At 46.7% G+C, this 15,372-nt stretch overlaps 1 protein-coding gene across 1 annotated transcript; it reads right to left on the bottom strand.

Moving 5' to 3' along the window:
- Positions 1-1,705: 1,705 nt before the first annotated feature.
- Positions 1,706-15,221, bottom strand: LOC135804644 (C-1-tetrahydrofolate synthase, cytoplasmic-like). The gene is made up of 23 exons (XM_065318561.1): positions 15,010-15,221; positions 13,659-13,701; positions 13,130-13,188; positions 12,935-13,013; positions 12,711-12,805; positions 12,259-12,442; positions 12,059-12,116; positions 11,337-11,386; positions 10,742-10,816; positions 10,113-10,292; positions 9,399-9,478; positions 9,025-9,085; positions 8,523-8,591; positions 8,242-8,353; positions 7,946-8,014; positions 7,093-7,163; positions 6,775-6,816; positions 6,027-6,127; positions 5,646-5,823; positions 5,340-5,447; positions 3,329-3,410; positions 2,515-2,585; positions 1,706-2,299 (listed from the first exon to the last, which is right to left on the bottom strand). Exons 1-23 carry the CDS (start codon positions 15,093-15,095, stop codon positions 2,213-2,215), a joined length of 2,040 nt encoding a protein of 679 aa, XP_065174633.1. The 5' UTR covers positions 15,096-15,221; the 3' UTR covers positions 1,706-2,212.
- Between the last annotated feature and the right edge of the window lie 151 nt (positions 15,222-15,372).

The following is a 15,372-nucleotide window of genomic DNA, read 5'->3' as shown; positions in this document are numbered from 1 at the left end:
TTTGATTGTGTGGTTTCTGGACGTTGAAGCCATTGTTGAACGCCGTTGGGTGTGGAACATGACCACGGGAAAGAACTACAGGTTGTTTCATTCATGCCAGTTGTCACTTCTAGTGCCTTTTTTGCATGAGATTGCCACAGAGCAGTTTTGCTTGGTTGTTGTCCAGCCCCAGGTTCGCAGCCAGCTCCTGAGAGGTACAGCCACAGGGCCTATCCTTACCCCATGTCCAATTAATTTCAGCATCACATGAGGATACATCTAGAAGTTGCACAGCTCTCTGCATAGTGTCTGGTTGTTTTAGCCATGCACACGTTCTGCTTGCAGCAGATACAGTAGTCACGTGTCCAAGAACGTTCCAAATTCGTGCTGGATCACATGTATCCCAAGAGCTGCCAGAAAGCCAACATCGCCGTTCTTAGCTTTAGGCTGTGGCGTTCTTAGCATTTCAGGCTGGACGTTCTTCGGCGTGCGACTCTACTGTATCCAGCTAGCAAGGTAGTCTTCACTGCAATGGCCGTTTACCATGGTTTACGTGGGGTAGACTCGAGTGAGGAATGCGCAAGGATAGCACATTCGCCATGTACCTCTCCATAATCATACAGTTACTGAAATAGTTGCACTGTTATTGCCGGGCATTCTATGAGCAGGCTGCAGTAGACTTTTTTTTGTTGTTGTTGTCTTTAGAGACTGGGATTGTCATACCAGCTATTCATGCCAGCTCTAGTTGTACTCGCACATACTACATCAGCCAAGCCACCTGACTAGCTGCCAGGAGAGTTGTTCAAAATTTCCCAGCAACCTGCGTGCATACCATAATATGTGTGTGTGTGTGTGTGTATGCGTGCGTGTGTGCATGCGATACAGTGCGGATTTCATGCCCCCAGGATGCGTTTCAGTTGTACGAGTCTCTCGTACATGTACACGTATTATTTTTCTTGTCGCCTCAACCAGGAAAATAAACTCTGGGTGTAAGTGTATGTGGTGCGTGTATCAGACTCCTCCTGACTTTTCTTTCATTCTCCTGGGTGGTTACTGGTTACCAACAGCCAGTGCATGCCGGAGTATGTGGTATGATGTGTGCAGGAAAAAATTAATAATGAAAAGACGAAAAAGTAGGGATTCACTTGGCTGAAAAAGCCACTTCATAGCTGTGTCTGTCCCTGTGAATTCCGCGATTCCACGGATTGCAGAATTCAGAAAAGCCCGCGGAATATTGCAGAAAAGAGCGACAAACTGCTTTTTCTGGAGACTTGTGATGTATTTCACAGCCAAAGCAACCTGCTAGCTTGGGTGGCCTGCTCGTGACGTTCAAAATCAAATAACTTGCAGTGTATTTTGGAGCTTTCAATTTTTGGACCAGGATTTTGCACAGGGTAATTTTGGTGCAGAATTTATGGGACAACAAACTTCGGTAGGGTAGCGGAAATTCGATCTGTTTTGCATTCATCTTCCTTGCAGAATTAGCGCAGAATGTAGAAGGGCTTGCAGAATTAGCGCAGGATTTACTGTTTTCAGCCGCAGAATTCTGCACAGCATTTCTGACATTCTGCCACGGGGTGGGGGGCAGCTGTGTGGTGCAATCCCAGGCTGAACAGTGGGGGTCAATTCTTCAGCCTTGCAAGTTGTTGAATGGTGCAATCCCAGCATATGCTTACGCCAGCTACGCTGAAAAGTTGCACTGTATCAGTGTGGCTTTTCTGGAATATGCATGATCCTGGGATATGGCTATGGCATGATTCAGTCTTGTCCAATGCACAACCATGGAGAAAAGCATACTGTATGCAGCCAAACTGTAACCAGTCTAGAAATAGCAACGGAAAAGTAAAGTATTACATACATTACAAGTACGAGAGAGAGAGAGAGAGAGAGAGAGAGAGAGGGGGGGAGCTTTGTTGCAACTCAGAGTTTCACGAAGTCACGATCACCAGGCGACTATAAAGTACTGTATACGAGTGCAAGAAATTGACACAGTTTAATCAAAATATTGATTGGTAAAGATCGAAGACATAGAACGGTGAAAGAAGAGAATATGAGAAAGAGTAATAGAATCAGGCACATCAGTGGGAGATCTGTTATATAGCGGGTTTCAAGATGGGTGAAGAGTGCCACAACAGGTAAGCATGTCCAGTGCAGTTTTTACCATTCACACCACAGACCAATTTCTAGACAGTATACACCAGGTCAGGATTGGGATGTTCTGTGCACATAACCACTAGAACAGGCCCATCACATTGCCTTTCTCGTCTAAGTCAATGTCGTAGAAGCAGGGCCGCGTGGGCAGGCCAGGCATGGTGCTCATCTGAAGAGAGACACACCACAATACGAAGATAGTAAACAGGGTGCTGAGTACCAGAATCGATACATATCTCATGAATCTTAGCACTGCTGACGAACACAAGCAAAGAGATGCACCCCCCCCCCCCACACACATACATAGACGCATGAAGTCGAAGACACACTGGTCATGTTGCCTGCATCATATCCTGGTGCAGATACACAACAAGTACAACTTACGGTGCCAACGAGCGGGTACAGGAACCCTGCACCAACACTGGCCCGGATGTCACGAATCGGCAGAGTGAATCCTGTGGTCAATGAGGGCAAGTCGGAAATAACACAAAAGCAAAATTTAGAAAGAGCTGTAGATGAATGTACATACACCGATTAGGAAACAGACCTATGCCATGATGATACAACTAACAAATGACATGATTTAAAATCCGTACTGTATTAAAAACACATTATTTTCGGTGTAACTTATGCCGGTAAAGTCAGTAGAGAAACCAGGCACCTAAATTTAGATTACACCTATAGGGCACCGGAGACTGTATGTGAAGGGAAAACTGGTCACCTAAAATTCTATTCATAACACCGGAAACTTAGCAGGTCCCAGACACCGAAATTTTAATACACCTAAAATTACATTATTACAAAGTGGTGTAGACTCGAGTGGAGAGCCAAGGACTAATTAATAAGAAGAAAAGATTGCTGATGGAGCTGATTGTAAAGTAACTGGTGGTGTTAGTGGATATTATAGCATGCCTTGTAGCTCTTTGGTCCTCTTTTAAAATTACATGATTCATATACAGAAGCACCTAAGAACTTTCATCAACTTGAAGGAAGGAAAATGGGAAAGTCTGAAGAAGAAGAAAAGACTGTCACCATCAGGACTTGAACCAGGGACCTTCGCTTGAGACTAGCGATCCTCTGACCACTAAGCTATGGTGTAGGCATTGTAAAACTTCATACAGCAATAGTAGTGCAGTGGTGCCAACAGCAATAGTAGTACAGTGGCGCTACAGCAACACACCGAAAGGAGTCAACTTACCAGATGGTGCACCCTTTCGCTCCGGGTCATGCGACAGGGAGAGGTGAGTCTTCGCCATGCAAATAGGCAAATTGCCGAAACCCTGTATACACACAAAACGAAGTCCCGAAGACAGATGATGGTACACAGTCAGTTTTGAGTGCTATCCTAGCAATCACATAAATAGCTAGCCTTTTCTAACAATAAACATCTTCAATCACTCCCTTCAACCCTCGACTACACTGCTGTGTGAGCCGTAGAACAGGTGAGCTACTTATCTGCTTGATGTCGACTATATTGGTTGACTGCCTGGTGCCACTAGATAGATCACTGGCCATGTCCCGGCAGAATTTCAAGTTGACGTCATTTTTATGGTGCATTGCTCCTTGCACCAGTGACTTACGACATCCGTACGGAGTGTCAACACGCGTTTCCTTGAACTAACAGTTAGTTTGTTCGGAATCGAATAGAGCTTTGTCCACCACAGTCCCAGGATACCGGCACCTGATAGTACGTGCAAAATACGCATGGTGTCATACTAAAATGACATCACCTTGAAATTCTGCCGGGACAGCGACATTTGGTGCTGTGACCAGGATCAAGCGATAATGCTGACATTTTTGAACGTGTGTCCCCTTCTTGAACAGAATGGCGGACAACCGAATTACCACCCCAGCAAGGACACTGCCTAGGCACGCAAGTCACCAGCAGGACTTGTTGGTGGCCTTGCAGGCCGGTACGTTCGCACTTGAAGTGCTGAACCGACCATCACAGGCTCAGAAACTCTGGGCTCTGTCGGGCGGCTTGATGTCCGTACTGAACGCGCTGAAGAAGTTCGCTTCGGCGATCGAAGAGGGGCCTCCCGCCCAAAAGACAACGGCAATCCGGTGCTGCACCACCGAGGCCACCCACAGTAACTCCCGCAATTGCAGCCGCCGTCGACGCCGCCAAGGCAGAAAGGGAACGCCTGACGGCCGCAACCGACGCAGTCGCCGTCAACGCCGCCAGTCTAGCCTCTGCCGAAGCAGAGACGCTGAGCCAGGAGTAATCCTGTGCTTGTAATTTTCCTGATAGATGGCCCTTTGGGAGAAGTTGAACTAACCTGTGTTTGTGTGTGTCAAAGCATGAGGGTTTGCTATCGGACTAGTGACATAAAACTAGCTCCAAGGACTGCAAGTACAAAGTAGTCAAACGGGGACGCACGCAAGAGTGCCTGCGTACGATCCTACACTCGTGAGCCAGGAACGACAGAAGTCAAACTATAAGTTACACTCAGTCAGATTAGACACCGTAGCATGGGGCAGAACGGTCAACAGTAAGGTGTGACTTCTCACATCTGAGCGGTACTAGTGAAAATCCAGATGTCAATGACCGTATGTTTTGTTTATACATTATATCGTAAAGTACCGCGAAAGCGCCCCACCATCTCGTCCTTTTGTGGTCGTATTGTGGAGGTGGTGTCCTGTCTGTAAGTCATACGACACGAGCATTGTACACACATTGCAAGTTGTTGTACAGTCAATCCATCAAATATCTCAATTTATCTTCGAGCGGACACGATCTCAGCACAAAAAACGGCTAAGTGTGACCGTAGTACACTAAGGTTCTCACACCGTACACACTTCGTTGCACTCTGCTGTACGATTTTCATTTCCCTGGCTGTAAAAATCAAGGTGGGGCGGTCTCGCGGTACTTTACAGTAATGGACAATTGAAATTTGGAGGAGTTTATTGTTTCTACCAAAAAAACGGAATTGTGCACAATCTGCTTTAACTCGGGTTAGGATTGTATGTCGGAATTTCATTCATGATTACACATTAAATAGGAGCCATTTCATAACGGATAAGCAAAGGCCACTACTCGGTCGGGCTTGGGCAAGAACATAGAAGTGTAGAGGAAAGTGGTACCTCCACCGTCCTCTGGATGACGCAAGTTGACCTGTATTATTATATCTTAAACTGCACTCGAAGTACGAAGATACGTTAGACGGGTGCATCTGGTAAAACAGCATTAGCAAAGTCTGGCACTTCACCTGTCTGTTGTAGGTGTCAATCTTGGCCTTGGCTTGTTCAGAGAGTTCGATACCAGCAGCACCGTAGATTTCACGAGCGATGGTTTCAATCTTGGTGGGGATATCGTCCTGAACAGATGAAAATCACCAAATCAAAATGAAGAAATGACATCAGAGAAAAACAGCGGCAATTTTTTAAATATAAAAGCAGTCAGCATATTCAGGCCAAATGGCATAGTGAGAGGAAGATAAGCTATACATAATCAATCATACCAAGCTACCCAGCTTGCAAAGTACAAGCAGCAAATATGCTTGAAAGTAACTTACCTCCAGGTTGTACAAGTAGCGGAAGTCGCTTGGCTGATTGCACGCCCTACGCACAGCCTTCGCCAGGTCAACAGCACCCTCGCCACCAAGCGACCAGTGGTCGGACACTGCGGCCTCGGAAGCGCCTGCTGAGCGAGCTTCTTCAAGTATTGCTGCAAGTTCTGCTGGTGTATCTTGCCTGGAGTGGACGCATGCACATTAAAAGAGAAACACATTGTGTTCAGCCGGCACAGTAGGATGGATAGAAGCAGTAAAGTCAGGCAAAGAACTTGAAAGGTCTATCCGGACACACTATCACAAGAAACTGCCCAATAAATGACGGTCACCAGTGCTAAGGTCAGGCATCACAACATTATTAGTATAATGGATCAGGATGCTTACTTGAATTTATTGACACACACCACCACAGGCACACCAAACTTGGTGGCATTCTCGATTTGCTTTCGCAGATTGGCACAGCCGGCACGGGCAAGTTCAACATTCTACAAGGCACACAATCCCCACAGCATACAGAGACACGACATAGGTGATATTACCCAATGCATACAGGGCAATAACAATGGGATCAAGAATATCCGTCGTCACCGCAAAGCAACACTCAAAAATCAGAACAAGAATACAACAAATATGTTAGAATTTTATAAGAAAGGTGGTTGCTCACCACACTGGAGCTCTCACGCTTTTCCGCTGACTTATGCATATTGCACTTTGTGGTGGGTCTGATCTACTCACCTCCCACCGCTTAGTAACTGCATCTGCACCTTGATCCAAGAGGGTGGTGGCGTTCCCGCGGATGCGGAAAACTGGGCCTTTGGCCGAGTTTCACGCGAACCGTGAAATTTTTTAAATATTTTTTTGAAAGGATCGGGAGAACTTCAAATTCCCCCGACTGATCCTTTGATATTTTATTTACGCATATTAATGTAAGTACTTGCATTGTGCAAGTCACATGCAGAGAGATAGAGAGAGAACACGGTCGATGAGCAGGGCCAATGCCCCTACATGAATCAACCAGGAACAAGCTGCAGCAGTGTTTCAAGAAAGCAAACCGCTGGAAATATCACCAACAAAGCAGCCAGAGTAACCAAGATGCATGCAGCGGAGGCAGCTCAAGCATGGCAAACCTTACCTCCTCAACGTATTCTCTTGGAAGAGGCGCACCAGCAACAACCTAAGAAATGCACACACGCACACACATTAGCTCAGATAACTGGGAGACGGGGAAAATATCTTCGCAGAATATTTGAGAGAACAACGCATACAACCATGCAAGCACCACTAAACTGTTCATAGAGGGGGCAACGTCGACAAACTTGTTCAGTACACTTTACTGCACTGTACCCAGCATGTGGCCAGTACTCGGTCCCATCGATACCAAGTGTATCACCAGGGAAAGTTCAAACTGGCATTCAGTTGTGCAGCTAGCCAGCTAGGTAGATCTACGCACCTTGGGGCCACCGCCATGCATCTTCAAAGCACGCACGGTTGCAACCAAGACGACACAGTGAGGTACCAGGCCTGTTAACAACACCAAAACAAACAAATACATATTGCACACATGTACAAGGAGGAAAATTTCCTTTCGCCAGCGGAGAGGGCTCAACACGACGTGGAACATTATCACACACAAAAGGCACACAGGAGGTTTACAGAGTTTGTCGCAACTCGGAGTGTCTTGCACAATGCAATCATCAGGCAATATGAAGTGCCTTCTGTGTGTATTGCACATATGTACATATGTGCTGTAAAACCTGAACAAGCCTAGCAATCGTCCAGGTCAAGAGAACAAGCCTAGCAATCGTCCAGGTCAAGAGGACAACCAGCATCTTTCACAGCCCTGCACGTCATACTGTACAGTATATATGCGGTGAGGAAGATGGGACATGTAACAGAGTCATACTGTACAGTATATATGCGGTGAGGAAGATGGGACATGTAACAGAGCACATTTTCTGCAAGCTCATCACCCCACCAGCAGGAGTGCTGGAATACACACTAAGGTCAGCAACATGCTCATGGACTCCGCTATTGCGGGGTTCTGCCGAGGACAAGATCCAGACCCAAGTTCTAACTGCTTATCCAGTGGATAATGTACACATCGCAGTGCAGCACAATCTTAGGCTTCCTAGGTCCATTCAAGACTTCGATGAGCCATGGATAGCAGTATCAATGCTATCAATATATTATTAGCACCCATGACAAAAGTGGTTGAGTATGCCCTCCTGGTCTTCAAGGGAGGGATTTTCATCAGATATCAGACAGTGATTGACGCGTTGAAGCAGACAGAACAACAAACTCACCACTGGCACGGCATTTGATGTTGAAGAACTTCTCCATGCCAATGTCTGCGCCGAATCCAGCCTCGGTCACTGTGGAACAAGGGCAACAGAATCACCAGTCAAACTCAATTGAACCAAACCAAACCACCCGCCCATCCACCTGGACAACCTTCAAATGCACGGACAACACTTGAGACACATCTCAATCTGGAAACTAGGAACCTGGCTCACCAGCAAGGATGGTGCAATCATGCATCACGCAAAGCTAACTTGCAGCAGGTATTGAGAGTGCAAGTACAACATAGGCTGACACTCACCGACGTAACCATCGCGCCCTGCTACCTTCAATGCAATACGATCCGCAACGATGGATGAGTTGCCGTGAGCAATGTTGGCGAAAGGACCTGCATGGACAAGTGCCGGTGTTCCCTGGACACACGCACACGCACACCCACCCACACACACATTAGAACACTAGTCTCCAATCAGTGTCCGGAGAGGTTTTGCGGCGATTTATATTCGCGAATATGTGATGGTCGCGAAAATAGCGAAATTTAATCTCTAGCGAAAGTTTCTCAATTTACAGTACGTCACTCACCTCTAGAGTCTGCATGAGATTAGGGCGAATAGCATCCTTCATCAGAACTGTCAGTGCACCGCTGATGCCCTACATGTTTGTACGTTGCACAGGCATGCATGCATGCATGCACGCACACACACACACACACACACACACACACACACACACACACACAAATATGCACACACACACACACACACACACACACACACACACACACACACACACACACACACACACACACACACACACACACACACACACACACACACACACGTATAATCGTATATCATACAATGTCACATACACACATACTATACGTAGGAGTGGACTCGGTGACCAAGCACGGTCCTACCAACCAAGCACACAGTCACAAACACCCGGTAAGTGGCCACAAATTGTTACTAATTCGCGGACTGGGTCACCTGTAACGTCTACACAACTGAAGCGTAAATGATACTGTCCAAAACGTTGTGAACGTTCAGCTTTGCAGCCAAGATGCTTCCAAGCTGGCACTTACAAGATCCTCTGCTGTCACGGGCTCACCAGCACGATTGCTGGCGACGACAATGCGAGCAAACCTGCACAAGAAATACAAGGCCATCAAAGGACAGTCAAAACACAATCCTCTGCAAACCAAGAAACTGGGAGGGCACTCCACGCACGCACCGGCACGCAGCTGTGGCGCAGACAATGCAAGATGTACAATCATGTACTACCTCTGTGCCATTCATATGCACGGCAACTGGATGTCCGCTTTGCTCGTACGTACTAGTAACGATTTGCGTCAATGTTCATTGTTCTACGGTACCCCATGCAGAGTGTATCGTATACATGTATGGCATACGTAGCGGAGCTAGCACATGGCTGCCAACGGATGTTCATCACCCTTACCTTTGCCTCATGTCGTCCAGATCTGTAGTCAGGGCCAGAATTGCCATAATCTCACTGGCAACAGTTATGTCAAACTGGGCCTGTGGCAAGAGGACACACCAAAAAGAGCAAGCAACGAAATTGAGGACTTAGCGCATTATCTCTGATTATTCAGCAACGTGCCGGTGCGCTCAAGTTTTCTTTAACTTTATTTTTGCTGACTGCCATGCAGGCCGATGCCGGCTCCATTCGAGCAAGTGGATGAGAGAACGCGTGAATGTGCAAGTTACTACCAAATATGTCTTGTTCCGCTATGTGTCTGGGTCAAGCTTGTTGGGCTGCATAGCTGTTCGGTGACTCCGCAGTGTCAAGTCTGACTTCAACTTGTTTCTTATTGTCACTTTCCAGGACGCACCAGTTCATGTGAACCACACGTAGCAATCCAATGCTGTCGGTTCTTGAAATATGGTATGGTGTACTTGAATGCAGTTCTTTTAGTAAAAGTGATTATTCGTCACTGCTTGTCCAACACGGGCATTGTAAGGAGGGAGGAGCAACCCCCCCCCCCCCCCCTCTTCTCCCAAACACACAGCACACTCTGAACATAATCAATTCGAAGTTCTACTTTCGCAAGAACATAGCATGATGCCGGTGTACGCAAGTGGAGTACGGGTACCCTATCGAAACTCAAAGCAACAGACACACACACGCACACACACGTCCACATATACACACCTGTCGTTCAGCACCCTTTTCCTTGGGACCCTGGCCGACTGTGATGCCACGCAGAAACCGATCGTTCGTGTCCACTACCCTCTGCCAGGTTATCGTGTCTGGATCAATGTCCAGGCGAGCAAACCGACCCAGCTCCTCTTCCGTCAGAGAGTCGGGGTCTGTTTTATTAATTCCCAGTTTCTGCAGAAGAGGACAAAGTCAGTAGGGAACAAAGACGATTCTAGTCCAGGTTGCTGTTGCCAAACAAGTATTCCACGCACGATTATGATTGAACAGTTGTTCTTTCAATCATACAGGCTATATATGCATATGGATACACCTCATAGTAATGTATCTAAAGACTCCAAGCAAGCAGGCAAAGATGCAATGATTCACAGATTAACCAGGCATGCCAGACCAGTCAGCAACGGATTCACGTCACGGCCCAACTATGACAAAATCCCTACTCACTCCCAAACAACCAAACACACACACACACACACACACACACATACACGCACACATTCACGTCAACACACACGCGCGCGCGCGTGCATACACACACACACACACATTCACGTCAACACACACGCGCGAGCATACACACACACACACCGAATGCAAACATAAAATGTAACAAGAGAACACACCTCCAGACGGCGAATTTGAATGGCACTGAAGGCGCGCTTTCCATTGACAACTGGAACTAGTCGGCTGTACAGACGCTGCGATATGAAAAGAAGAAAGAACACCGAAGAGAGGGCAATAAATGAATTGCCCAGCACAGCGTAGTGGTCACAAACAGGAATCAGAAATTTAAAAGAAAAGAAAGTTCACACATTCGGGTTACCACCGCCTATACAATTGTGTTGAAGAACAAAACCAGCTTCATAGGAAGTTTCACTTGTGTCAGGCCACCACCATGCCTGGAAATTACTGTAATTTCACAAATTTTCGGTGTACTTTTATTTTCGGTACTTTCGGTGCATCTGTTTCATACCTAAAATTTCACTACACCGAACAAACACTAACACACATAAACCAATAGCGAACTGCTTCTCTGTTTGGAAAATTTCTGTTCACCTAACCTGGCCTTTTGCCCTCATACCGAAAATATTAAGCACCGAAAATTTCTGAAATTAGAGTAATCAGAAATTAATGTCACCCAAAGCAGATTATAAATGTGGACACTGCACCGGCCCATGCCACGCAAGCACTCACATTCATGTACATACATGTACCTACCTTATCTGATTGTGAGCTTTCATGAAGCATCCGTGCGTCGATTGCAGCAGCTATGGAGCAAGAAGGGGGAAAAACCAGACCGAACTGAGGATTCCTGATTCCACTACTACTAGTGTATCATGCTTCACGCCAGGCAGCATCTGAACAATACATGCACAGGATGTGTGAGGCAGAAGAAATGACCGGTAAAGATGTACAGTGTAGCAGTGAAAACTCTGGCAACTTCAGTATGGCATATTCATGTTTAGCACGTATGAAGAGAAGAGATCCAGTCGAATGTTGTACATTTAAAAAGGTTTCATGTCTTTAAAGTAATCATCCAACAACTGAAAAATAAACCCTGCAACTGATCATTATGATGCTAACCATACGTGAGATATGGCGCTAAATTGCTGCTGAAGATAATAGAGCGGGCGCCGCTCCATATGCAAAATACTAAAATGTAGGCGAGCAGGCCTCAGGAATGCGTGATATAGCACTGACGCCTGCCATGACAGTACATACTATGCACGGGAGTATGTACTGCAATGCCAGTACATAGCATGCACGGATATGTGTGCTTCTGTGACTGGCGTTAAATTTATTTGTCTTTCAGGTCACGCCAGGCTTGAATTTTGTTCAGCTTTCTATTATGAAAGCCTGCAGGTGCAGTTCCTAGAACATAAGAGCATCCACTCACATAAAAAGAAAATACAAAGTGCGCATGGAATTGCTGAACTAACCCAGGAGATTGTTGGCAGCGGTGATAGCATGGTTATCACCGGTCAAGTGAAGGTTGAACTGCACACGACACAAATGCATACACAATCAACAGGTTCAGCAATACTAGTAGTACCGAAGAAAAGTAAACTGAATGACTAACGAGTGCACAGCCATACACACAAAAGTCTGCTATGGTGACTTGACATGCAGAAAAGCTGACCTCTTCCATCGGGATGACTTGCGAGTAGCCACCACCTGCAGCGCCGCCCTTGATGCCGAACGTGGGGCCCTGGGATGGCTGGCGGATGCACGCGAAAGCATTCTCACCGAGATGAGCACCCAATGATTGGACAAGGCCCATTACTGTAGTGCTCTTGCCTTCACCGAGCGGTGTCGGTGTGATTCTGCAGCAACAATTCATACCGAAGAAGAGTGCCATCAATAACAAACCACTGCATCGAACCCCAGCTTGTCAATGCAATACACATTCAACAATCAAAAAGTACACCTATTCGCCTGTATATTGGAGCATGCAGAGACGCCACAACAAACAACAACAAACAACAACAACAACAACAACAACAGTCTAATTGCGAGAATAAAAGATTTCAAACAACTGCAGCAGCCGCAACAACAACAATCGGATCGATGGAAAGCTGCATGCAACCTCACCCTGCCACAAGGACATATTTGCCATCTGGTTCCGATGCGAGGCGGTCAAGTACATCCAATGAAACCTTGGCTTTCTTGCGACCGTAGAAATCAATCTGGAACCACAACAATGACACAGAAAGGCACCAAAACGGACGTAAGTGTTGTTGATGTTGTACACTGTAAACGACGATGGCAACTGCCCGTGTTGGTTTCGCCTTCTGCCATCCCAACGTAATGCTTACCTCATGCGAGTGCAAGCCAAGCTCTTCCGCCACCTCGCTGATGTCTTTGGGTTCTTGGGCCTGTGCAATTTCCAGATCACTGCACAAAAAAATGAAAAGTGGAAAACACACATTTCACAAAGTAAGTCCTCTAACCTTGGACAGGTCCCATAGCTGCACATGCAAAAGTCAAGTCAATAAGCTGCTCGCACATACCTTGGGACTGGCTGCTGAAGCTTTAGCGGCAGAGCACGCATCTGCCAGGTTGTGTCGATCTGTTGAGCACAGAAAACCAGGTGGTGGAAGCAACGAATATGAGCATACAACTGAACTCCCCCCGTACCCGGTCCATGCGGGGACCCAGTTTGATACTAATTATTTATTCAAGTTATGCACAACTACGTGTAGGGCATGTTCAACTTGGGAACGACCCACACCATGGTCAAATACAGCACACCACATGACCCAGAGGCTGTCCAGTGGGTGAGGCAATCTGGACCTGACGAATCCAGACAAAGGGAGTTTGAGTGTAATATTCATATTAATAGGCATAGGCTCATAGCATACAACATTAATCTCATCCAAGAGCGCACACAAGACTTGAAGAGGACTGGCGACTGGACTCACTGCCAGCACAGTACCGTACTGTATAACAGCTATTTCTGCCACTTGGCTACAGGAGAACACACCTGCTTGCATGTTCAAACAGACACAGACACACACACACACGCACGCAAACACATACCTCGGGTTTTTCGACTTGCCGTGGAACTTGGTGGTGTACAGGCCTGCAGAGCAGACAAAACAGATAAGCATGTCTCAATCTACCAGTCATTAGCAGTTCAAACATTTCTCACATCATGACATGACTAAGATGCCACTGTATTGCAGCATGTGTACTGCATTGGTGAAACCTGGTCAAGACACCATCTGGTACACGTACTTCTTTGAAGTATCAGCCACCACCTGGACTACAAAACCACTTGTCTTCGGCACGAAATGTGCTAGAATATACAAGGATCGCCCTAGTTTTCAGAGACCAGCTGCGTTCACCTACCACCATAGGCCAATCCCTTGGGTGGTGGTTGAAACCAGGTCTCATCTGCGCAATCACATCGGGGGGAATTGATGCCAGTCGGGCAACCAGTTTTCCCTGCATTGCGCTTAGCTGGATACCAATGGGAGTGTGACCAACACCCATCTTAAATTAAGTGCCTGAATACTGGCCTGGGCAGACCAGCTTGAGTGGGCCACACCAATGCTGCACTGAGCCCTGGTCATTCGACTGGATATATGTTGATTCCACCCCAGGTCCTGGCCGTACGATTGGGCCTTGTATTGTGCATTCTACAGTCTCCTACAGTCCATTTCAAAACTATAGACGCGTACCTAGGCAAAAACCGTTATGCCAGCATCTATACCACATAAAATCTGTGATCACTTTGTGCATAATTTTTTCCAAATTGGGCGTCTGTTATCCAATCGTTTAGAAACTATATGAGAGTAATTGTGGAGCGGACCTGAGCAATATTCCGAAAACTATTCTCAAAAAGTTCCAGCCAAATTTGAAATATTTCAAAAACCCTACGCGTCTATAGTTTTGAAATGGACTGTACAATACACCCTATTCTGTCCCTGATGCATACGGTTCTTGTGCATACTAGTATACGAGCCCCTCAACACATGATCACACTGGCACAAGTGCCACGGGTTATTCATACACCGAAAGTTGCAGTACAGTTGCGCAATATATCTCAAGATGAGAACCATAATGATAACAGTCAGTCAAGGACACGTTCAAAATCTTTCAGTGTGGCGAGAGTGATGATGCAGACTGATTGATCAGCTCACGGGCAGCAGTCAGTGTATGACAATCCGCGAACCCTACGCTTCGCGCCATGTGCTGTTTGTGCCGGGGTCATGCATACGACTCGACTACGTAGCGTCAGTACTGTCAGCTTCTGATTGAAAGGATGCTATGGTAAAATGGCTTCTTTCCGACCAGAAATGCAATGCTGATCAGAAGAACACAAGCAAAATGCTCTTCCTTGAAGCAAATTGTTATTCATGCAAAGCCAGTGAGTAGATCTACTTACGTCGTGGATGAGCCGCGAAGGGCGACTGAAACAGCAGGACAAGCTCCGACACTGCAGTGCCGCGAGCGGAGAACACACCGACTCATCTTGGCTCTCCTCCCAACCAGCTGCCGACGCGAAAAGATACAACTGCTAGCAGTTTACCAGCATCACAACCTTCCCAGGCGAACCAGAAAGCAATCAAGGAGATGGATAGTGAAAGATTGAATGAAAATCTGCATCCAACGACATCGACGTGTACTGACAGTCTGTATACTGTACTGCGTTCATTCATATCATTTGTGTACGGCATTCGGAATCGTGATCCACGTGCGCGCGTTGTGCGTACGCGCGCACGGTACAGCTGCGTGCACGAGCAAAGAC

Source organism: Sycon ciliatum, chromosome 1, assembly GCF_964019385.1.
Source record: "Sycon ciliatum chromosome 1, ocSycCili1.1, whole genome shotgun sequence".
Lineage (NCBI taxonomy): Eukaryota > Metazoa > Porifera > Calcarea > Leucosolenida > Sycettidae > Sycon > Sycon ciliatum.
Note: the sequence above shows the minus strand (reverse complement) of the source record. Positions and strands in the feature narration are given on the sequence as shown.